Source organism: Doryrhamphus excisus, linkage group LG2 (assembly GCF_037039965.1).
Source record: "Doryrhamphus excisus strain RoL-2023G ecotype Guam linkage group LG2, RoL_Dexc_Guam_v1.1, whole genome shotgun sequence".
Taxonomy (NCBI): Eukaryota; Metazoa; Chordata; class Actinopteri; order Syngnathiformes; family Syngnathidae; genus Doryrhamphus; species Doryrhamphus excisus.
In genome coordinates this window covers 25,399,746-25,421,793 of record NC_136358.1, presented here as the reverse complement: position 1 = coordinate 25,421,793, position 22,048 = coordinate 25,399,746, and the positions used below count along the sequence as shown (strand labels likewise).

At 42.6% G+C, this 22,048-nt stretch overlaps 3 protein-coding genes across 7 annotated transcripts in view; 1 reads left to right on the top strand and 2 right to left on the bottom strand.

Moving 5' to 3' along the window:
- Positions 1-1,107: 1,107 nt before the first annotated feature.
- bsk146 (brain specific kinase 146) lies at positions 1,108-10,749 on the top strand. Its single transcript, XM_058062505.2, has 5 exons — positions 1,108-1,357; positions 5,648-5,903; positions 6,029-6,231; positions 6,389-6,580; positions 6,861-10,749. The coding sequence occupies exons 2-5, from the start codon at positions 5,732-5,734 to the stop codon at positions 7,587-7,589; spliced, it is 1,296 nt and encodes a 431-aa protein (XP_057918488.2). The 5' UTR covers positions 1,108-1,357; positions 5,648-5,731; the 3' UTR covers positions 7,590-10,749.
- A 488-nt stretch (positions 10,750-11,237) lies between these two features.
- On the bottom strand, positions 11,238-18,396 carry LOC131109933 (uncharacterized). Of its 2 annotated transcripts, none has more exons than XM_058062504.2 (6): positions 18,173-18,396; positions 14,645-17,145; positions 14,069-14,162; positions 13,675-13,724; positions 13,527-13,588; positions 11,238-12,565 (listed from the first exon to the last, which is right to left on the bottom strand). In XM_058062504.2, coding segments are annotated over exons 2-6 (2,703 nt in total). In that variant the 5' UTR covers positions 17,141-17,145; positions 18,173-18,396; the 3' UTR covers positions 11,238-12,564. The 2 variants fall into 2 exon arrangements, with proteins under 2 accessions (XP_057918487.2, XP_057918486.2); XM_058062503.2 differs by lacking the exon at positions 18,173-18,396 and adding an exon at positions 17,616-17,899.
- A 1,101-nt stretch (positions 18,397-19,497) lies between these two features.
- Positions 19,498-22,048, bottom strand: part of mpripb (myosin phosphatase Rho interacting protein b) — a 34,738-nt gene continuing 32,187 nt past the window's right edge. For 3 of the 4 annotated variants that reach the window (XM_058062500.2, XM_058062499.2, XM_058062502.2), the window contains 3 exons: positions 21,876-22,038; positions 21,528-21,613; positions 19,498-19,654 (listed from right to left, as the gene is read on the bottom strand). In XM_058062500.2, the coding sequence (XP_057918483.2) occupies positions 19,583-19,654; positions 21,528-21,613; positions 21,876-22,038 (321 nt within the window). In that variant the 3' untranslated portion in view covers positions 19,498-19,582. Of the gene's footprint in view, positions 19,655-21,201; positions 21,278-21,527; positions 21,614-21,875; positions 22,039-22,048 lie in introns of all 4 variants that reach the window. The other variant, XM_058062501.2, reaches the window with a different exon arrangement.

The following is a 22,048-nucleotide window of genomic DNA, read 5'->3' as shown; positions in this document are numbered from 1 at the left end:
CAAGGTAGACTGAGAGGCGGGACGTCTCCGTCATGCTCATCTCCACTCGGCTATAACCATCGCACGACTCAGTTCATTCCACATTATATGAGCGTATCACCCAAGCATATTTATTCATATATATATATATATTTATTTTCATTCATTTTCTACCGCTTATCCTCACAAGTGTCGCGGGGGTGCTGGAGCCTATCTCAGCTGTATTCGGGCGAGAGGCGGGGTACACCCTGGACTGGTGGCCAGCCAATCACAGGGCACATATAGACAAACAACCATTCACACTCACATTCATACCTATGGATAATTTGGAGTCGCCAATTAACCTAGCATGTTTTTGGAATGTGGGAGGAAACCGGAGTACCCGGAGAAAACCCACGCATGCACGGGGAGAACATGTTATACTATATTTATATATATTTATTTAGTATTCTTATTCTTTATTCTGGGAACAAAATGTTTAATGCAAATCAAATTTCCCCCCAAAAAACTTTTTATTGTTGAGTTTGTTTGTCATAATATTACACATTTATGATACTAAAATTGTGTAATATTTCCTCAATATTGGGTTATTTTCTTACAACTTTCCCTCCTTAGATTACCTTTTATCTTTTAATATTTTGACTTTATTGTTGTAAAATGTTGGTTTTTTTGCTTTTTAAAAAAAAAAAAAATTCTCATGATAATGTACTCAAATGTGCCATGACCACAAATAGCCCAGGGGCCGCATTTTGAACACCCTGCTATACGCTTATAACGCTATACGTTATTTTCTCCAATGGAGTAAATAAACACCCCCCAGCCATTAAATGACACAGTATTGCAAGAACTGGATGCACCCATAAGAAGCCTATTCTTATATATAATCAAGCAGGTATCCAAAGTCCAGTTGTTTGGAAGCAGGCTGTGACAATAAACTTCTAATAAACGATGGCAGACTTATTCTGTATGGAGACCCGGCGGAGCGTGGCTGCAATTGGCCGGCTCTCCAGCCAGGAGGCGGGGCTTTCTCACTGCTTCCACCCAATCCTCTCCCTCGCCTTGCCTGCTCGAGCAACCTCTCGTGCATCCTCCTCCCCCGCCCTCTCTCCTCCTCCTCCTCCCCTCCAGGAGGACAGAGGATGCGGAGACAAAAGGATAGGAGGCGTTGAGGAGGCTTTTCGGATGCTTCTTTTGCCACACAAAACCGTCCTGTTCTCTTCTCGGTGGACGTCGACAGCGACTCGCCCCCCTTTTTTTTTCTCTCCCCGTCTGACCTCCTTCTAGAATGCGTCCGAACCACCGTCGTATTTGTTTGTTTGTCTGTGCTCGGATGCACAGGGCGGGCGCCACATCCTCATCATGAAGCTCCAATACGATGGTGAGCATCCTAAACACCATTTTTATTCTTCCTCGCTAACCTTGCGTCGGATTATTCCATTGCATTGTTATGAATAGGCTGCTTTCCTGCACGTCAACAGCAACCCCGAGCACACAGTATCAACATATGGGCTCGTATGTACAGTATATATATAATATTAATATGCATATGTCATTGATAAAGCAATGTGGGGGGTAGGCAGGTGTCTGCAGCAGTGTGTGTGTCTGTGTGTGTGTTTGTGTGTGTGTGTGTCATTTTGTTTCCTCTGAGTCAGTGCAGTGTGAGGACACACTGCAGGTGGGGACCACTGTGACTGAACGCTAACCAAAACGGTTCTTTCATTTATATCATTTACAAGGTTTTCTTTAATGGTTCAAACTCATATCATTTAGTCGTTTGTTGTTTATTTACATGTAAGGTTTTCATTTAACAAATAGAATTCCACGTTTAGTTGAGGAGAAAAAAACCATAAATTATTGTTATATCATCCAATCAATGTTCTTATTTTTGTAGCTAGTTTATTTATATTTATAATTTATTTTAAAACTAATTCTATTGTCATATGTTTGTTTCTTTTTCAGCTTTTTCCTGATATGTTACCATTTATTATGCATTGAAGTTTCTGATATGAAAAATATTTACTTATACATTTAATTGAATACATTCATGTCATATAGTCACATTTATAATATTTTTTTATATTTTTTTTAGTAAGTAAATAATTCCTTTTAAAAAGTCAAGTTATTTAACAACAACATTGAATTGAATATGAATTTAATTGTATATATTCTATATGGTCCAGATTATGTTGATGTTCTTTAAAAGAAGACTTCAATGATTGGTATTATGGGTAATCAGCCGTGATCAGCCGCATTGATCGGTGTAGGTCACGTTGTGTGTGTGTGTGAGAGAGCGAGCGAGAGAGACAACAGATGATCAAAGTGAGATTACGGTGAGGTGCTTTCTGGTTATTAAAAAGCAGACACACTCCGCCATCATGAGTCACAAATTGCGTTGTAGGACACAAACACAAAAGCGAGATGACGCCAGCGGGCATCTTGGCTGGCAGCACTCGCCTTCTCTTTTGTTGCTACTCGTCCCAAAACACAGCCAGATGTGCTCTTGTGGAAATGTCAGCTGTGTGTGTGTGTGTGTGTGTGTGTGTGTGTGTGTGCGCAGCATCACTGTGGTGAGAATGCGGTGAGTAACATCTGTTTGGCAACGCAGGAAGTGGTTTGTTACATCTTTGTGTTAATAAACATATTAGCGAGTCAATAAAGGTTTGGGATGCTGGGGAGGAGCAGTGACCCGCCAGATCCAGATGATGGTGCTGTTTTTAGTTTAATTTAGTATTTTACAGAAAAGCCAGAAAGAGCATAATAGGTTCCCTTTAAAGAGGTTATGAATGCAAAAAGATGAAATGGGAATGAAACTAAAAGTGTGCTCGTTGGCAAAAATATCGCGGCTCTGGAACCATTCTAAGATTACTCTAACTTGAAAACGGAAAACAGCTTAAACATCACCTTACCTAACATCACCATTATGACACAAGAAGATCTTTTGGCTCTACAGATCATAAACAATTGGAATTGGAAAATGACATAGATCCGGACACACATTTTTTTCCACACATGAGGATTGACTGGATTTGAACGTATTCAAGGAACCTTTCAAAGTAATCGCAAACTCGGAAACCTGGCTGAACGAGGATAAAGGCACGGACTTTGTGGTAAAGAATATGTCAGTTGCTATTGACAATATCCTAGAATCCATAACAATTGAAATCTGTAACGAACAAAGCAAAAGTTGTTCATACAGAACGCCACACTCAAGGATAGAAATGTTTGAAGATTGGATCAAAAGAACTTTTTCAGATAACAATCAAAAAAACAATATGGATCTTCTGAATCCACACAAGAACAAGGTAATTGACGATTTTATAGATACAATCGACAGCTTAAGTTTGTATCCCAAAATCACCAGACCAAGTAGAATAACAGACCATTGTGCCACTCTAATCGACAATATAATCACCAATGACTTTCATAACAAAACCACTAGCGGCCTGCTAATCAAAGACATCAGTGATCATCTTACAGTGTTCACAATTTCTAACCATCATTACAACAACAGACCAATGGAGGCTACAAAGACTTATATGAAGCTGTACGATAAGAACTGTCCCTGGAGAGAAAGGTCAAAGAAGCAAAAGAAAAACAACCAGCCATGGATGACAAAAGGACTTACTAATTCTTGCAAGAAGAAGAACACACTATACAGGAAATTCACCGTTCAGCAAACTAAAAATCAAAAACAACATACAAGACTGAGTCACCAATAAGTTACAAGCATGGAACTGAAGAAGACCGTTCATCAGCTGATGAAAAAGTCGCTCAAAAAACTTTTAATGCTGGTTTGCAATAAATTGCCTCACTCACACGTCTTCTTTTTATGACACAGTTGTTGAAATGTTATTTCAGAACCATGAATGGATGTGATATTTGACTCACTTTTCCGGCTCATGAATGTGAAAATGATATTCTTTCTTATATCGTGACTCAGCTTTGACTCAGGCAGGCCAGATGATTGAAATCCCGCTGGAGCGCCATTAGCAAGACAACTACTGTATGTTGGACAACATGTCTTACTGCAGAAATTGGTAAATTAGTAGAAGCATTGGCTGGAAGCTGATGGATGTAGTGGATACTGTATATGTACTGTATATGTATATTGGTATGGGACAACTCAGATCTTAGAACGCTACATATGACATCATACTTTAGTACACATTGTTTACTTTCTATTATCCCTTACACCTACTTTAACACCAAAGTCTGTATGATATAAAATAGAAACATGTTTTTTAAGGACATTGTCAGAATGCTCAATTTAACTTGAATGCCACTGCAGTACCAGCTCACTCTTACACACACACACACACACACACACACAAACGCAGGGGCACACATGGTGCAGCAGCATGCATCCTGCTTCAGTAAGCACTTCTAATCCCGGACAGAAACAAATGGCCTCTTTTTTTTTTTTTTTTTTTTTAACAACTCCCAGCCTTCCATCCAGTGTGTGTGTGTGTGTGTGTGTGTGTGTGTGTGTGTGTGTGTGTGTGTGTGTGTGTGTGCGCGCGTGTTCGTCACACCCTTTTTACTTAGAGAGAGATATTATTCTCCCTGCATGGTCATTTATCACCCAAACCGACTCATCCCTCTGTACCTGCTGGTGTCATGTGCTCTTCCTGTGCACTTCACGCTAACAGATAACACCCCCACAGTGGAACAAAGAGGCCTTTGAAAGGCGATGACAAGGTACTTATGCCGGTGTGATGTATATGTGTGTGTGCATTTTCGTCTTAGTTGTTACCTTAGCGTGCTGAGTTTGCAGCTGTTCTATCTGTCAGAATGTATTATTGGAGAGGATAAGAGAATAGCCAAATGTCGGGGGTGTGTGTGTGTGTGTGTGTGCAAGGACGGGATGTGCCAGCAGTGTGAATATTGAGCGCCTATTTAGAGAGTGCCTGGGGTTATGTCATAAACATGTGTGACAGCTTTTCCTCCGCATGCATGTATAGAATGAACATCAGGCAAAGATTCATACGGAGTTTGTGACTTCTGGTGTCGCCCCCCCAAGGAGGATGGCATTTTAAACCTAATTAGTCTTTTTAGTGACAATCGTTGGCTTGCTGGCAATGGCTGACATTCAGTACTAGCAGAATTAGAAAATAGAGCGGAATCGCTAACGTTAAGGATGATAATTAAAACGCCACTATGCATCATAGAAATAAAGGGAACCACCAAGTCAGGACAGCGGCAGTTTGACGTTCTGTATGTCATGGTTGGGATGGGACAAGGACAAGGGGGACGGGGGCATACGAGTGAACTGGCCCAGTGCAAGTGTTTCCTGAGGCAGTTGCAGTGCGCTAACTTCCCATGTGAGGCCACTGCACGTTCAAACCCCCACAAGGTGCTCGCAGCGTCAAGGTCATTTCATCTGAACGTAATGGGAACACATTTCAGTCGAACCTCTCAGTTGACAAGCTATTGTCCACCAGAAGCTGTAGTGATGAACGTTTGTACTGACAGTAGGTGAATTTGACAAACTGGGATGAGTTGCACAATTAGTGTTGGTCGCTTCATTAGTAGTTAGCGATTAACGTACTAGCTAGCGTCACAGTGACCCAAACTGGTACCCCAGTTCATCACTGACCCTGCAGAATCCTGGGCTACAAATACAAAATAGGAAGTATCTTAACACGAACCTGTTGTTTTGTCTTTGCAGTAATGTCCCGTTAGCCGCTGCTTGTCCCGCCTCGGCATCTGCCCCTGAGTTTGTTCTCCTGCTCCGTCCTCCTCCGACACAGTCATGAGTTCATCTCCGCTGACGTCGCAAGCTCACATGGACATCCTGGATGAGCTACAGCTGATCACAGCCCAGAACCTGGAGAAGGTGGAGATCAACAAGTATTATGAAGTGATTAGGGAGCTGGGCAAGGGCACCTATGGCAAGGTGGACCTGGTCATCCACAAGATCAGAGGTGAGGAGCCTTTCATCAACACATCAGTGTGGTACAGTGTGTGTCAACCCATCTAAGTACATCTCAAGTATCTGCTGTCACAATGCCACAAATATGATTTTTTAAAAAAGCTTTCTTGCCCAAAGGTACAAAAATGGCACTGAAGTTCTTGAAGAAGAAGACGACCAAGCTGAAGTCGTTCGTGCGGGAGTACAGCATCTCGCTCTACCTGACGCCCTGCCCTTTCATCATCAACATGTTTGGCATTGCCTTCGAGACGGACGAATACTACGTGTTCGCGCAGGAATACGCACTAGCAGGGGATCTCTTTGACATCATTCCTCCACAGGTGCTCCATCCATCCTATTGTTGGGAATGACAGTGGAACCTTGGTTAGCATCATTAACCTGTTCCACCCCATTATCCCAAGACTAAGCTTTTAGTCATTAGATTGGAAGTAGGGATGCTCTGATCGATTGGCCGATTTCTCTCCCTCTGCCCTTTAGGTTGGTCTTCCTGAGACGGTGGCTAAGCGCTGCGTGCACCAAGTCGCCATTGCTCTGGACTACCTGCATTGTAAGAAGCTGGTCCACAGGGACATCAAGCCGGAAAACATACTCATTTTTGACCGGGAGTGCCGCAAGGTGAAGTTGTCTGACTTTGGGATGACCCGCCGTGCTGGCTCACCTGTGAAACGAGTGAGTAACATAAGTGTCTCAGTTTGGGGGGGGGACGCTGACCTTTAAGTTAGAAAGTTTTGGGGGCTCTTTGAAGGTGTGATGCTGGCATTACAGTCATGTGAAAGGGGGTGTCTAAACCAGAGGTGTCCACACTTTTTCCACAAGGATCACATACTAAATATCAAAGGATGCTGGGGGCCACGCTGATATTTTTCTGGATTTTTTAATTTGGAAAAGGTTTAGCGCTTTAGTGTCTTTTTCATGCTTGGTTGATCGGTTCCCTCCCACGTTTCTTTAGGTCAGCGGCACCATCCCATACACGGCCCCCGAGCTGTGCGACGTGTCCCGCCACGAGGGTTTCTGCGTGGACTACAGCACGGACGTGTGGGCCTTTGGCGTGCTGCTTTTCTGCATGCTGACGGGGAACTTCCCATGGGAGAAGGCGCTGTCCACCGACTCCTTCTACCAGGAGTTCATCCGCTGGCAGAGGAGAAGGACGAACACGGTGCCTTCCCAGTGGAGACGCTTCACCGAGCAGGCCCTTCGCATGTTCCGCCGCCTGCTCTCGGTGGAGCAGGACCGCCGCTGCTCCGTCAAAGAGGTGTTCGGATACTTCAGCCACTCGTGGATGCTGGATGGGGAGAACAACAACAACAACAGCGGCGGCGGCAACGGGGGAAGCGGCGCTGGGGGGGAAAGGGTCGTCGGAGGCAGCAACGTACGAGCGGATGCGAACAACACTATTTCCTCATCTTCATCTGGAGAGGAAGACGAGGAACTCCTGGTGGAGCGGATGAAGCAGCAGACTCTATCTCCCCTTTCCCCGCTGTCTCCGGTGGCTGTGGAGCGAGGGAGCGGAAGCGGGCCGAAGGGCGGCGCGATGGAACTCGGCGGGGCCCACCACTTCGTATCCGTGTCCACCAACAGCTCGGTGTCGTCCACCAACAGTTACGAGCGGATGCCGCGGGAAAATAGTTCACCGGGAGGCCGCATGCTTGTGGCCACACCCATCGAGATTTGCGTCTGAGCACATTTCGACATTCTCTACGTTGATCTCGTCTCACCTGTGTGCTCTTCTTCTTCTTCTTCTACCACTCATCCAAACACGAACAGTAGATGTGCATGCACGGCGAAAGACACACTGGCGGAAGCACACGATGGAAGCGGACGAGTCCTGAGTGGGAAAATAAAATCAATATAAGAGAAGAAGACCAAAATGTTGTTCCTAAAGCAATACTTCCAAAAATGCAAAAAAAAAAAAAGTTTGGTTGGGGCATGACATCATCAGGGAGGTGAACTAATGCCCCCCTGTGGACAAAGCTTGAATTGCTTTGTACTGCGGACTTGTACTAGTACTTGCTATGGAGAAACAAGCGAGGAGAGCTTGTGTGTGGAAGATGCCTCACTCTGTTTCATATTTCTTAGCTTATTGTTATTGACATATTAGCTGAGTTGTTTTTGGAACACAGTCAGGAGGAGTTGCTTTTTCAGTCAGAATATTCAGGCTGTACCTCCACCTGAATGTTATTGGCTGACCCGGTGTCATCCTTCCATCCATGCATTCATTTTCTATGCCGCTTATCCTCACTAGGGTCGCGGGTGTGCTGGAGCCGATCCCAGCTTTGTGTGGGCGAAAGGCGGGGTACACCCTGGGCTCGTGTTTAACATATCTACTTCACTGTTTTCTACTCACGCTTCTGTTGACAAAAAAAAAAAGCATTTCTATTTAGAATTCAACTGAAAAAATTCCAAATGACCTAATGCATGACGAGTAGCTCACACAAAAAATAGAAAAAAAATAATGTTGTGATGTGGAACTTTTTGACGTAGCACAATTGCTTTACATCTGAGAGTGACCGTCATTATGATCTCTTGAGATATTTTAGGGCTAAAAAAAAAAAAAAAAAAAAGAAGTTTCCATTGATTGTGTTTTAATGTATTTGTATTAATGTTGTATATTCATGTCACCACCTTCAGGAACCTGGGGGGTGGGGAAGCAAAGCATGACTCCATGAGAGCTGACGAGGTTAGGAATTCAGCGATTTTAGGAGCTTCTAGGCATGGAAGTGTTTTTTAAAACAGCAAAAAAGTCATCTTTTCATAAACAGGAATAATGTGAAGGGGGGAAAAAAAACAGCGGATCTTGCATTTGGAATATTTGGAATGAACCCTTTGTGTCTACACATAAGTCTGCATGAACCTTCCTGTGCTAACGCTCAAGATGATCGTGAAAACAAGCCGAGTAGACGCAAACAACACTTTCCATGTTATGTATCTTGCAAAGCTCGACGCTTGTAGTAAAACCCCCTGGGATTACCACGCTCACCGTCCTCACAGCCAGCCAGTATGCAAAATGACTCCATCTTGTGACAATCTCTGACCTCATGGGACTGGGAACAAAAGGACAAGGCGTGACACGGACGCTGTTCTCTTTGGGACGCTTGTTGTTGCTTTCCCATCATGCAGCTGCCATTTTTTACCGCCTGCTGCGGATGCTCTCACATGACTATCGTGAAGAAGAGCATTACCTCATCATCCTCGTCAGCCACTAACAGCGCCATGCACGACTGCAGTCCAGCGTCTTCATCTTTGTGTAGTGGAAGGAGCCTCCCATCTTGAAAAAAACATTCAATTAGTGCTGTATTTTTAAGTGTAAGAATAAGTTCACCTCAAGTTACCAAGTACAATATAACAACATTGGCCAAGAATCACTCTTGTATGAAGTACCCAAAAGCCATATGTGAGTACAAGTACAGGGAAATTACTTTAGTAAAAGTGAAGGGATCTGAAACGTACTTACATAAAACAAGTAAAAGTGATGTTCATGAACCAATTAATTGCGATATGATACTGATACTGGACCAGTATCAGTCCCTAAAATGACCAGGATCCGATGCCAGGCTAAGCATTGTTGGTTGACCTGGGTTTCAGATATGAATTATGCTTGGATTTATCTTATCTCCATCCAGATCAAAACCTCCATTAAATGCAGCCCAGTGTAACACCAATGTATATGTACTCCTTAGTGGAGGTTAGATACGTACATTTCTGAATCCAGGTAGTCCTATAGAGCAGCTCCACACGATAACCCACACAGAAAAGCTTTCTAGATCTTCCAGACTCTGCTCCTCTTCCTACAGTGTTCCCGTGGATTTCCTGTCTCCTGCACAAGCAGTTTTTGTCTTATGATTTACACAAAATAAACAGTTAGGACACAAATTGTTAACTACTGCTTTCTCTTCTGACACTTCAGCATGACCAAGTAACATTGACCAAGTAACATGACCATTTTAGTAAAGCTAAACACGTCAGCGTTGACGTCAGTGGAACAAGGTGTTACAAAAAACTATAAAACACAGCTTGCACAGCCATCCAAAACGGCTAATTTCCATTGTACATTTTAATATCTGAACATTGGAACATTGAAATGTCACATACATGGTGTTTTCAACACTCCAGGAGCAAAACTTTAAAGTAATCGAGTTACAAAACACAAACGTTAGCATACTCACCTCTGGCTGGTCAAATGTATGTACCTTGTGGCGGAGCTACGTGGCGGTCAATGGCGGCCGTGGCCAACCGTGGTCCCTCTCCGGCTAGTTTCAAGTGATGGTCTCACCTTGGCCACTACAATGAAAAAATGTCTGTCTCCGCCATTGTTTTGACTACTTCTTGAAATTAACCCACAATACTCAAAACTAGCTAGCTTGCGGAGTTAGCCGGCTAGCTAGCTAAAATATTCAAAATTTCATGGAAATCAATAATAGCGTGTGTGGGCGTAATCTTACTAACCTAACATTTTTGGAGGTTTAATGACTTGTTCTTACATTCCGCGTTTCCTCATTCTTTCATATATTGATCCAAATATACGTTGTGTTTTTAAATGCAAGCCCGTCTTACATTCAAAGCATATCGGTTAGAAGTGGGAGGAGAGATGAGTCACTTCAAAGTGGGCTCCTATATCCATAATTGTCTCCTTCATTGCCAACATCCCAACATGCCTCATCATCGTCATCCGTGTTGTGGTAGCCTGCAGTGTCTTTCTGTCCAGTGACACGTTTCCCAGCATTATTTTTGTGGAGTTTTAGTGACTAGATGGCCACAGGCATTCAAACTTGGTTTTGTCTTCGCAATACGATTGTCTTCCTGTAAACCCACATTTAGCCAATAAAATGACAATTCTTGTTGATGGACGCCATCTTGTGTTTACTATTTTTATATCAACTGGTAAAGGGCACAGTCGGGTAAACATTATACACAAGGCATATTGTATTATAAGGTGATCCAAAAACTAATTACAATAAATAATGGCTTAATAATGGCTGCTAGCAACAGAATGAAAACTTGGAAAATGCTCCTGTGGAGGGTTATACTTCAAGATCTCTGATTCGCTCATTTCACTGTCAATCAAAAAGGGATTCCGCCCCAGACAGGTCACCCAGTCATCAAGCAGAAGCCGAGCTGAGATCAGTACCTTATACCTTGGGTATTTAAATAAGGCTTCACTACATTCAAATATCTATAGTTTTAAATGTAAGGCATCACACCTACAATATGACTTAAAATTAATTAATTAAATGACTTTCCCATGCATTAAAAATTTGTCTTTGAATAAATGACACACAAGTTCAATGTCGGACATTTATTTCGTGGACATTTAAATTGGTTTGTGATGCTGCAAGACGTGAGCACTGGCAGAATGGTAAAAAAAAAAAAGTTCAAAATGTAAAAAAAAAAATGGCACTAGTTGCAGTCCATTGATTTTTTTCAACCCAAAGCATTAAATTATTAACAGTAAATGCGATACGCTAAATGCATATGTTGGAATGTCTGGAGCGGAGAATGAAGGCTTTTGTTATGCATATCCTCCAGTCAAACAACCAGGGGTGGGGGGCAGGAAAAAAAAAAAGGGAAAAATCTGTAAATACAGCCCTGAGATAAACACACAAAAAACATACGATCTTTGTAAGAATCACCCATCATGTAAAAGCTGTATTTGGTAATACAAAAAGAAGAAAAAAAAAAAAACAGTCAATGTCGGCAAACAGAAGATGGCACAAATGAGGATGAGATGTGGTCGCTATGGTTTTTATGGGTCAGGACATGAGTGACTTGTGTCATTTGAGAAACTGGCCGCCCAGACAAGCCATACAAACACAACAGGACTCCAAAAACAGCACAATGCTGCCCCTAGCGGTACACAGAGAGTAGCCCTTGTGCGCTGCATCTTCTGAAAAGACCCGAACCATATTTGATCAGAGCAGAAAACTCTTAGAATTAACGTAAACAATTGAGGTCCTCTGCTGACTGCATTTGGAGTGACTGACATTGTAAGGGAACATTCCGTTTGATTGAAACTGACAAGTCGGGAGGATGCAATACAAGAACCCGTGCAATGCTCCCAGTCAAAGTGCTAATAATCATCATGTCATTCTGGTGGCTAAGGAACAGGAGGCTAATACTGCAACTGGAGCAGAGGAGCGGTCCTAAGTGCTTCCTGAAAAAAAAAAAAATCCCACATATGGGGAGAATACATTCAAACACCGTACTTCCCTCACACCCCAAAATGTAAATGAGAATGTAATACCGTGTGTTTTATATCAATGTGATTACTTATGACTGTAGTACCTTTATATAGCTCCGCCCCTTGACCTGCCCATGGCATCTTTATTTTACAACAACTGCTTTATCAATAATTAAAAAAAACACTGCTAAAGAAGCAAAACGACACTTCAGGAATAAATAAAGCCAAATATAATGAAATACAAAATATTTTTTCATTTAAATTAAGTATCTTGATTGTTACTCACATTTCACCATGAAAAACAAACAAAAAAAATTCAAATAAATAATTACTAAGAATTGGGAATCTGAGGGCCTGTTGAGAGAGGAGGAGAAGGAGGAGGAGTTAAGGTTTATGGGTGTTAACTGTCAGTCGCAAGGGTTCTTGTCCACAGTGTCCAGCAGGCGAGCCAGTCATTGCAGGATTTGGCAGGCCAATGTCTGCATGAAAGAACAGAGAAACAGGATTCAAACATTAGGCTTCCTGGGAGCGGACCAGAATATAGGCAGCACGCTGTACCATGTGATATTTAGTAAATCAAAAGATGTTACACGTTGAATTTAATACAATGCCTATTGCATAACACTGCTAGTTACAAAATAGCCTACCAGAAAAGCCAAGTCTTCATCCTGCCTCATAATGCCTTTGTCACACACTTTGTCGGCCTCTCTCTCTCTCGCTCCCTCATTGTTGCTCTGTCACTTTTGCAACTTGGGCAAATTAGCCCTTAAACTTACGCTATCACAGAGTCGTCCAGTCTTTTGTAACCCGGTGGGGATAGTGGATTTTTAGATCAGCCTGATCAAAAGTTGCTAGATCAATCTCCTTTAACAAGAACGCTGCATCATATGCCTTTCTTAATGTGTTTTCCATGATGAGGATGTGTTCATGAAGCGTAAATTGACATAGGAGATTAGAAGGTGACCATAAATTGGCCGCAGGGTTCAAAGTGTAATAAAAAAGTAGCGGCTTATACGTACATCAGAATTGATGTTAGTTTGAACAGCATTTGAATTGTTATCAAAAAATATAAGAAAGTCCAAGTTAGGAAATGCTGCTGTGATGGAAACGGGACAGAAGATGCAATCAGAGACACATTGTTTGCCATATTTGCAGATGGTAAAAAAACTTGGCTTTTTTTGACAAAATGCACACTTTAATGGTTGTTTGCAATCTCCAGTTTGGACTGTCATTGAATGAGTGCTTTGTGAGAAATGCTGCTCATGATATCTGCCCTTTTCTTGCCTGGCATGGATCAAGTTCCACTATTCAACCTTTTCTCCTTACAAAACATAAAAGAAATGCTCCTTTGGGGGGTACACTGCTACCTCAAGTGATTCATCCTAGTGATGCTGGAAACACAAAGCCCAGCTTTTTTTGTGTGTGCAGGTATGAACTCACCAAGAGGGCTTTTTTCTCCTGGGATCACTTTGATTCCCTGCTGGGGCTGACAATGTCTTGTTCTAGTGGACGAAAACATAAACATCAATGTCTCAAATTACAGAAAAAAAGAGCCTCTAGATGCCGTCAGTCTTCCATTTCTGCTCACCTTGTGCTTTTTACATTTCATGGAGAAGTTTTCTTCTATGAGGACACAATCTGTGACAACCAGAACAGAACATGAGTCAGCCGGGGGTTGGGGGTGGGGGCGGATGGCTGCACACACATGCCAACAAAACACCTAACGAACATTAAGTATGTGTTGGGCTGCAGCATCAGAACCCCGACCATCACAAATTCAGCCTGAAAGGCATATTAATATTAGTAAAATACTTTATTACCCAGTGTGTCCAAACCTTTGTATTGTAAAACAACACATGTACATGTGCTGTTATTTCCACATTCTTCATTTTTTCAGTTTTTAAGTATTCTTGTTATATTTGTACAAAGTGCCACCGGCCGCATGTTGGACACCCCTGAGCTACAGTGTAGTGTGAGCTTACCTGCCTCCAGAGCACACCTGTAGTGGTGTTTGCTGGGACAACCTTTGAAGAAGCAGCCAAGTGTTGCACCAGGTCCAGAGCAGGTTGAGCACATCTACCCCCACACACACAAATTAAAAAAAAAACAAAAACAAAACAGGAGCGTTATCAGCATGTATCCATGTCCTACAAGTAGGATGCTTCTGCAACCTGCTCCACTTTGATAAGGTTGCCTCCGCAATCAAACGGCAAAGTGTCACAATCCACAAGAGATGCATAGCATAGTGTTTGTTTTGACTTTGCGTATGATTTTGGTGTCATTCGATGATAAAAAAGTTGTGAAAATCAACTTTGGAGGATTGATGGAAATAGTGAAAATGTGTAATTTAAAGAGAAAACATTCATACTAATAATGTGCTGCTTTTTAAACTATCCCAAAGCTGTGATGCAGGCTGTTTTCTTTACATTATTTACATATCAGCATGGGTTCTTTTACAAAATGTAAAATACCAAAGCGGACCGTGCATCCTTATGCGGCCCTCCATGGACTAACTTTGAAACACCCCTGCATTAGAGCATTGCATTGCAGCTTCATACCGTTTCACGGGCCACCTTGACGGTCTCCTCCAGGCCGTACACTTTGCCCTTCACCAAGAACACGCCGGCTGACCAGATGCCGCAGTCTTCGTGGAGCCAGTACTCGCAGGGCTCAAGGGGCAGCACGGGGGGGCTGTACCAGTCCTCCACATCTGTCGGCCATATTTCTGAGCGAGCCCGCTTTGCTGCGGGGCTACCCGTGTTTTCAGAAGTCCGCCGGTGGCTCTGCTTGAACTGATCAGCCAGTCTGCTGTTCCACAATGACGGCGCAAAAGCACGTCTGCTCCCCCTGCCCCTTACACTGCAGGATGAAGAATCTGAATCGCTGTAGTAGTCCTTTAGGGATTTAGGGCTAGACGTGCAGGCAGACGCTTTGGTGCTCGGTCGGTACCCTTCAGGGTAGTACGGACCGTGGAGATCCCCCAAGTCCATGGCGTTGGAAGACAGCCCACACAGGCAACAGACGAGGGAACCTTGATGCTGGCCGAGACTGGACGGCCGGCCCAGCCGGAGACAGGAAGTGCTGGGTACGGTTGCCGAAATATAGCCACTGGTATGATCCTGTAGCTCCCTCTGGCCCTTTTTGTGCTGCGTCCTGACCTCTTCTGGGTAGTTCACTACAGTGCAAAGCGACACGGACGACTGCTGTCGCTGCTCACGGATGAAGGGGGAGAAATTCTCCAACCTTGACTCCCTTTTCTGCTCCTTGTAGTGGATGTACCTCAATTTAATTTCAGGCTCCTTGGGAGAGAAGATGGAAGTGAACTGTCTCGGTTTGTGCTTTTTTCTTCGCCTCTTGGGAGAGCGATTTGGCTTTGTCTTCCCAACTGGCAATAGTTTCGGACCTTGAGCTGAACGTGGGCTTTTCTTTGGAGATTCTTTAGGTGCTGGTGGTGAACATTTTGCTGGATTTGTTAACAAAGAAGGATCTGAGTGTGCTGGATGCTGATTCATTGAGTTTTTGGGCTGAGGACTTGAAGAAGGTCTCCTCTTTGACCTCGCAGGGCTCCTCTGCAACAAAGTTCCAGGGAATGGAGCAGCCTCTGGAACGTTCTTTGAAATCCCAGGGCTTTTAGGAGAGGCTTTGCCGTATGAATTTTTAGAAATATTGACAGAGGTAGTGTCTTTGCCTTGGTCGTTAATGCTATTGGATTTACCCCTCTTACGTTGTGTTACTTTTTGTTTCGCTTTGCCTTGTCTTTTGCTCTCAAATTGGGTGTCTTTCTTCTTTGGACTTGTTGCATTAGAATCTCTAGTTCTCATTTTGGAAGCGTTTGCATTATCGTTAATGTGTCCTGATACTTTATACCTGCTTGAATTGATATTCATAACAATAGATTCTAAATGCATGGCTCTCCCTGAACGCAGCTTCCTTTCATTTACAGTCTTCTGTAATGCGCTGACAATCCCGTTCATGTAAGGGGTGACAGTTTTGTCCTCTGAAATCCCAGATGAAGAAACATCCTCTGTGAAGTCGAGCACAGAGTTCGGCTCCGCCTTCCTTCTGTGGACAGGCTGCTTACTTTCATCGCTTGTTGTAGTGCTGTTGATTTCAGACCTGAGCTGAATGGGCCCTTCTGTGATTGAGTCATCCTCAGCTTGAAAGGAGGTGTCCCCGCTTGGTGAACTGGAGGCCTGAGGAAGCAAAAACACGTCCTCGACATCACCAGGTGAGGTAGCTGAAGGGGACACGGGGTCCTCTAGAAGGCGTTTATAGTCTGTGGTTGGTGAAAACAACTCTACTGGAGCCATAACCGTTTTCCTGTTCTTTGACTTATGCAAGACTGTCTCGGAGCGTCCCTTCTTCTCTTCCTCATCCTCATCCTCCCTTGTCTCTGGTGATGACTGAGAATCCATGCCTAAACTCGACCAGCTGCCATCTTGGCCATTCTCCAACCCACCGCTGTTTTCCGTCCTCCAGAGAACGCAGTGTTCATCTCCGCTCGCCTTGCTCAAACTCACTTCCTCCTCATTAAATTCACAACGTTGCTGTGAGAGATGTATTGCGTCAGCCTGTGGAGTTTCAGAGGATGAATGAAAAGCCTGAGTGGCAAGGTCCACTGGCCTGTCAACGTGTTCCAAGTAAAGCTGGTTCAGTGCATAGGTATTCTCCCCGAGCCCTTTCTCCGCCTCACAAGGAGGGAGGAGGGAGAACTTGCTGATAGGTGGGACACCATACAAAGGTGAATTGGAGTGGATGTGAGATCTGCTCACATACGACAGGGTCACTGTGGTGCGCGACAAGGCATTGTCTGGTTGAACGTCATCCCCTGATTGGTGTAAAATACTAGACGGGGTAGTCTCTGAGGAAGAGGGTAATTCAGGATTGTAGGTTCCAGAGTTTGGGTGCCAATCTGGGATTGTGACAACATCCTGGACATCGCAGGCAGTGCCATTCAGGTTGCCTTTCCTCGTCAAGTCGATCACAGCGGCGATGTTGGAGGTGGAGAGGTCCTGAGGTTGTAGATCATCCAAGCTCCCTGGTGGCTGCTCCATAACAACTGAAACACACACACACAAAAATAAGACAAAAAATGTCAAAACAGCATTTTCTGTTTAAATCATTCTAAAAACCTTTTCTTTTCATAGGATTACTGCAAGCTCTGCTTCTTCCTACTGCTTTTCAGGCATGTACAATTGTGCACGTGCAACCACATGTCCCCTAAATGTAACTTGATAAACATGTCAAACTAATCAACCATACCAACCTCAATTTAAAAAAAAAATACCAAAGATTCTAGCTACAATACGTTTTTATTACAAAACGACTCTCTTTATTACACGTAAACACATGTTTAGGTGTTTAACACAACGCTAAAAATCATTGTTACGTTATGGCAGACGGGAATCTGACGTATCGGTCACAAGCAATGTTCAACTGAAAACAATTTAAGGTTGTCCGTATTTTTTCTAAATATGACTCAATATTCTTAAGAGGTTTAAATACGTCTAGAACCGAGTGACAACTTACCAGCAACGTTGACAGGTTTGTCAACTCGCATTAGCCACCGCTAACGTTAGCCAGCTAGGCCCGCTGACGCTGAACTGCGTTTGCTAATCGCCTGTTTAAAATTGTTGAACATAATAACACAAAGTGAAGCGGCGCATATCATAATTTTTAAACTAAAGACGATGTATAACTAGTCAGCTTCGTTTCGGCGCAGCGTACGTCAACGAGGGACAACATACTTTGTTAAAATATCAACTTTATAGGCTGAAACGCTGAGCGTGAAGGCACTACTCGTGTAACTTTCGTTGCGTAAAAAAAAGGCAAACTTGCTAAGTGTTTTGACTTGTTCAACACGAATTTGAAGAAATACTTATTCCGAATTGATAAACGCATTTTAATTGATTCAAGTCGTGTTATTATACTTGCAGTTGATGTGTAAACGCCCAAATATGACTTATGGGTTCATTTTCATTGAGTTTGTCAACGTGTTTCTGAGCAATGCACCAAGGCCCGACTGGATGAAACAAAGACTAATAAGCGGAGGTTATATGCTGTCCTGAGCAGTTGCTAAAACTTACCCGGGCGGGAGGGATCGTCGCGTTTTAAACATCCAGGTGAAAAAACACACCACCCCACATCTCCTTCAAGAGCCCACCAATTTTGATTAACTTCAACAAATATTACGAACGGGAGGGAAAGCCCTCAAATTAAAATAGGACCATTAGACTTTCCAGGAACACACTATTCTGATGGTCGCAGCGTCAACTCCTTGTCCATTAGCTTTCATTTCCGGGTTTCCCTTCACAATAAAGCAATTAGTAGCACGTTTTGAGCCTGTTTTTCCAATGTAGGAAAATACCGTAGGTTATATCAAAGTAACATACAATAACAAAAATAAAGTCTACTAGCTTGCAACAACGATAACAAGTCGTCAAAACTTGACCCAAGAAAGGGAACTTACATTTTATTTCTGTAAAGGTTTATGTTACGCAATCTGTATTAATTTCCGCCGTCTGACTATGGCTGGACAAATGGGAGGAAATGAAAAAGTGACAAGGAAGCAAAGTGGTTGAGCAAAAAAAAAAAAAGTTTTGAAGCTACATTTATACAATTCTTTTTTTAAGATGCACGCAATGAATGGAAAAATTAAATGTTAAACTGTGGAAAATAATCAGCATGAAGCACAGCCATAAAGGGTGCAAAAATATTTATTGCTAATAAACCTGTAATCAGTTGGTGAATATGTGTATTTGGTTTATATTTACAATATTAGAGTACAGAGGAATGGGAATGTGAAAGAAAAAAAAAATCCCAACCGTTTAAATAAATACAGACTACAAACACAACCAATCCCTATACAGCTGGAACAATGACTGCAGTAACAAAAACCTAGAACATTTTTTATATTCAAATTATAGTCAAGAGAACCTCATCCGTGTGCATTCAGCTGCCGTCTCTCAGCGGGCATCAATCCAAGGATGGAAGAGAATATCTATGATGGAACAATATGAGTGTATTGAAATCATGCAATTGTGCACATTTCTTCCTACTTCCAAGTGTACTGGAATGTTGTCAATGGATTGTTTCACATGCAGACCAGAACGCCCACACTCTTATCGGCAGTAAATGTAGTTTGTCGTTAAGACATCACATCCTTGGCTTGCAACAGTCTCGAGTTAAAACAGTAGCTTACACAGTCATAGTTTTAGTGTACGCATGACAGATTCTCAATCTTTAAAACAAAGCCCGACATATTTACAGTAAGACAACAAAAACATAAAAATACAAAAAAAATTGTCACAGTTAACTGAAGTGCATGGAATGCAAATTCTAAACATGAAATTGGAACTTCATATCATGTTTCCTTTAATGATAAATGTTTTCTTTTGTGACCAGTGTGTAGTGTTGCTAAATAAGTCATTACAGAGCTAAAATAGTGGCCTCTTCTAAACATGCAGGCAGGTTTTTTTTTTTTTTTAGGAAGGCATTCAGAACTCCTTAGTGTCTTTATTTTCAAACAGGTGGAGTCTTTGCTCAGGTGTCAGTCCTTCCTTGAGACTCTGTATGGGTCAAAAAGGAGCCATGTTAATATCCGATACATTAACTTTTGTTAGTATTCACAGTGCAACTGTACTTTCAGGCCAGCAAAGTCGTGCACATATACAAACAGAGGGTGACTGTCAAATCAAGGACAGTTTAAAAACAAAAGGCTTTCCTGTTTATTAAGGTGCTTTCAAAGTCATTGCTGCCTTTTACCCATGAAAAATACTACTTAGACTAAGTAAGGGATACATACAACTATTGTGTTAACGCTACTTTTTTCAAGTGAGAATTCTGTGACATCTCTACTTCACAACGACTACTAATCGTTTCAATATGGTGACGTTGGTGAAACAGTGAGATAATGGTAGCTCTGTCTTTGTCAGGAGCCAATTACAGTACAGTATGTACATACAGTATATAAACAGTCTAACAAACATAACAGTGCATCTTATGAAGGACACTAAACTGAAACTTAACATTTTCACGTTTGAAAAAAGCACGTCCGCATTGTGCCGGTTTACTAAATAGTTGCATCCAGATGAGTGTAGACCAAAGCCAGAAAAAGTAATACACATTTTTTGGACTTTTGTGGACTGTTGAATTCCCTGGGGAGTTATTAGTTGTCCTGCTGCAATAAAGTCAAACTGTTAATGGGGCTCATGCAGATGTCTCTGTCCCAACACCCGTGTAGAAATCCTGTTCCAATAATGGTGAGGATAACCGGCATAAACCTTGCACATATAAATAATTCAAACATTTGTCTTGTTGGTGTCAGGCTCCACAGTGGCACTGCAAGCAACTCCTACACAAAATACTGACAATGTGACATGACGGAAAGGTTTATCATCCTCATCATCGTGTCAGGCACACACACAAACAAGTGAAAAAGTGTTTGCCCCCTTCCTCAATTTGGCCAGAAAACATTCATGACCCCCAAGACCTTTTGGGACAATACTCTGTGGTCTGACGAGAGACAAGAACTTTTTGGAAGGTGTGTGTCCCATTAAATATGGCGTTACTTTTACTACGCATTTCAGAAAAAGAACATCATACCAACAGTAAAATATTGTGGTGGGTGTATGATGACCTCAATGACCTTCACAAGGCTTCATGCTGGAAAAGCCTCCAATGTGGCTGAATTACAACAGCACTGGAAGAGACTCATTGCAAATTCTAACAAAGGCTTGATTGCAGTTGTTGCTGCTAAGAGTGGACCAAACACTTATTAGCTTTAAGTGGACATCATTTTTTCAGGTTAGGATATTTTTTATCCCAAAATAATAAAAAAGTTTAATTTAAAATCTACATTGTGTTTAGTTGTGTTGTCATTGACTCATATGTGTGACAAGTGTGGCAGACACGCGAAAATAAATAAGAAACCAGGAAGGAGGCAAACATTATTTCACACCACAGTGCATCCAAGTCCTCCACATCAGTCTTATTTACCACCATGCATCTGTGCAGTTATTTTATAGCATTGCAACATGAAGCGGGGATTCAGATCTTTTGGGTGCTTTTAGAAAGGCGGCGTACAAAAAGGGATGTGCTCAAACACGCGTCATACCTAAAAAGCAGAGGGGAGGGAAGCCTACAATTCCTCGGCAACCCTAACTGTCCCAGGGCATGTCACGACTCACAGACTGGGGACACAAGGGGGGGGGAGAACAGACCAGCAAGTTTGGAGTTAACCTGGCATTAACCACACATTTCATGGGAGTCACAAGATGACAAGAAGCACATCTGCAGAACTCGCACAGCCTGCAATGTGGCCAGCAGGTGGCAGTACGACGCTGCTATTGTGACCCGAGTCAACCACTGTAATTTACTGTAAAAAAGTGATGCATATTTCTAAAAATTCCTGTGTTGACATTTCAGTGTGAGGTAACCCACCTTTGACCTCATGGTGCGTTCTGAGCGTTTGGCCGCAGCAGCTGCCATCTTAAGGATGTCAGGGTTGCTTTTGGACTTCATGATATCTGGAAGGAAATGGAAAGGGAACAAAATATTTAATAAAAAATATATGTCATTTGGGTATATTCCATCTAAGTACATCAAATGTCTCATGCATCAATACTTTTTTGATGATTTAAAGTTTCTATCTCATGCAGCAGTTTGCACTCAAAAGGATATTTTTGACACATTTCAGGTAGGAAAAACATGAACGAATGCCACTTTAGCTACTAATTGACTAAAATCAAATCTGTAATGCTTTGACTTTGTCCAAGTATTTTGGTGTACCATATCCTCCCCGATCCACTTCCTCCAGAGTGGGTTCGCCCAGTGCCTCGTGAGCCAGCTGCAGTTGGTCTCTGAGACGGCCCAGGTCCCGCTCCGCTTTGGCCTTGACGATACTCATCTCTGTGTAGATGTCCTTGTACTTATCTGTTGCATATTTTTTGTCCTGAAAAGGC

What these genes read in the sequence shown, in the direction of transcription:
- LOC131109933 (XM_058062503.2), bottom strand. Translation starts at nt 17,646, where the DNA reads ATGCGAGTTGACAAACCTGTCAACGTTGCTG. An exon ending in CAGGTGTGCTCTGGAGGCAG is followed by an intron (nt 13,725 to 14,068) that starts GTAAGCTCACAC and finishes TGGTTGTCACAG; the next exon opens with ATTGTGTCCTCATAGAAGAA. An exon ending in TGAAATGTAAAAAGCACAAG is followed by an intron (nt 13,589 to 13,674) that starts GTGAGCAGAAAT and finishes TTCGTCCACTAG; the next exon opens with AACAAGACATTGTCAGCCCC.
- bsk146 (XM_058062505.2), top strand. Translation starts at nt 5,732, where the DNA reads ATGAGTTCATCTCCGCTGACGTCGCAAGCTCACATGGACATCCTGGAT. An exon ending in TTGACATCATTCCTCCACAG is followed by an intron (nt 6,232 to 6,388) that starts GTGCTCCATCCA and finishes TCTGCCCTTTAG; the next exon opens with GTTGGTCTTCCTGAGACGGT. An exon ending in CTGGCTCACCTGTGAAACGA is followed by an intron (nt 6,581 to 6,860) that starts GTGAGTAACATA and finishes ACGTTTCTTTAG; the next exon opens with GTCAGCGGCACCATCCCATA.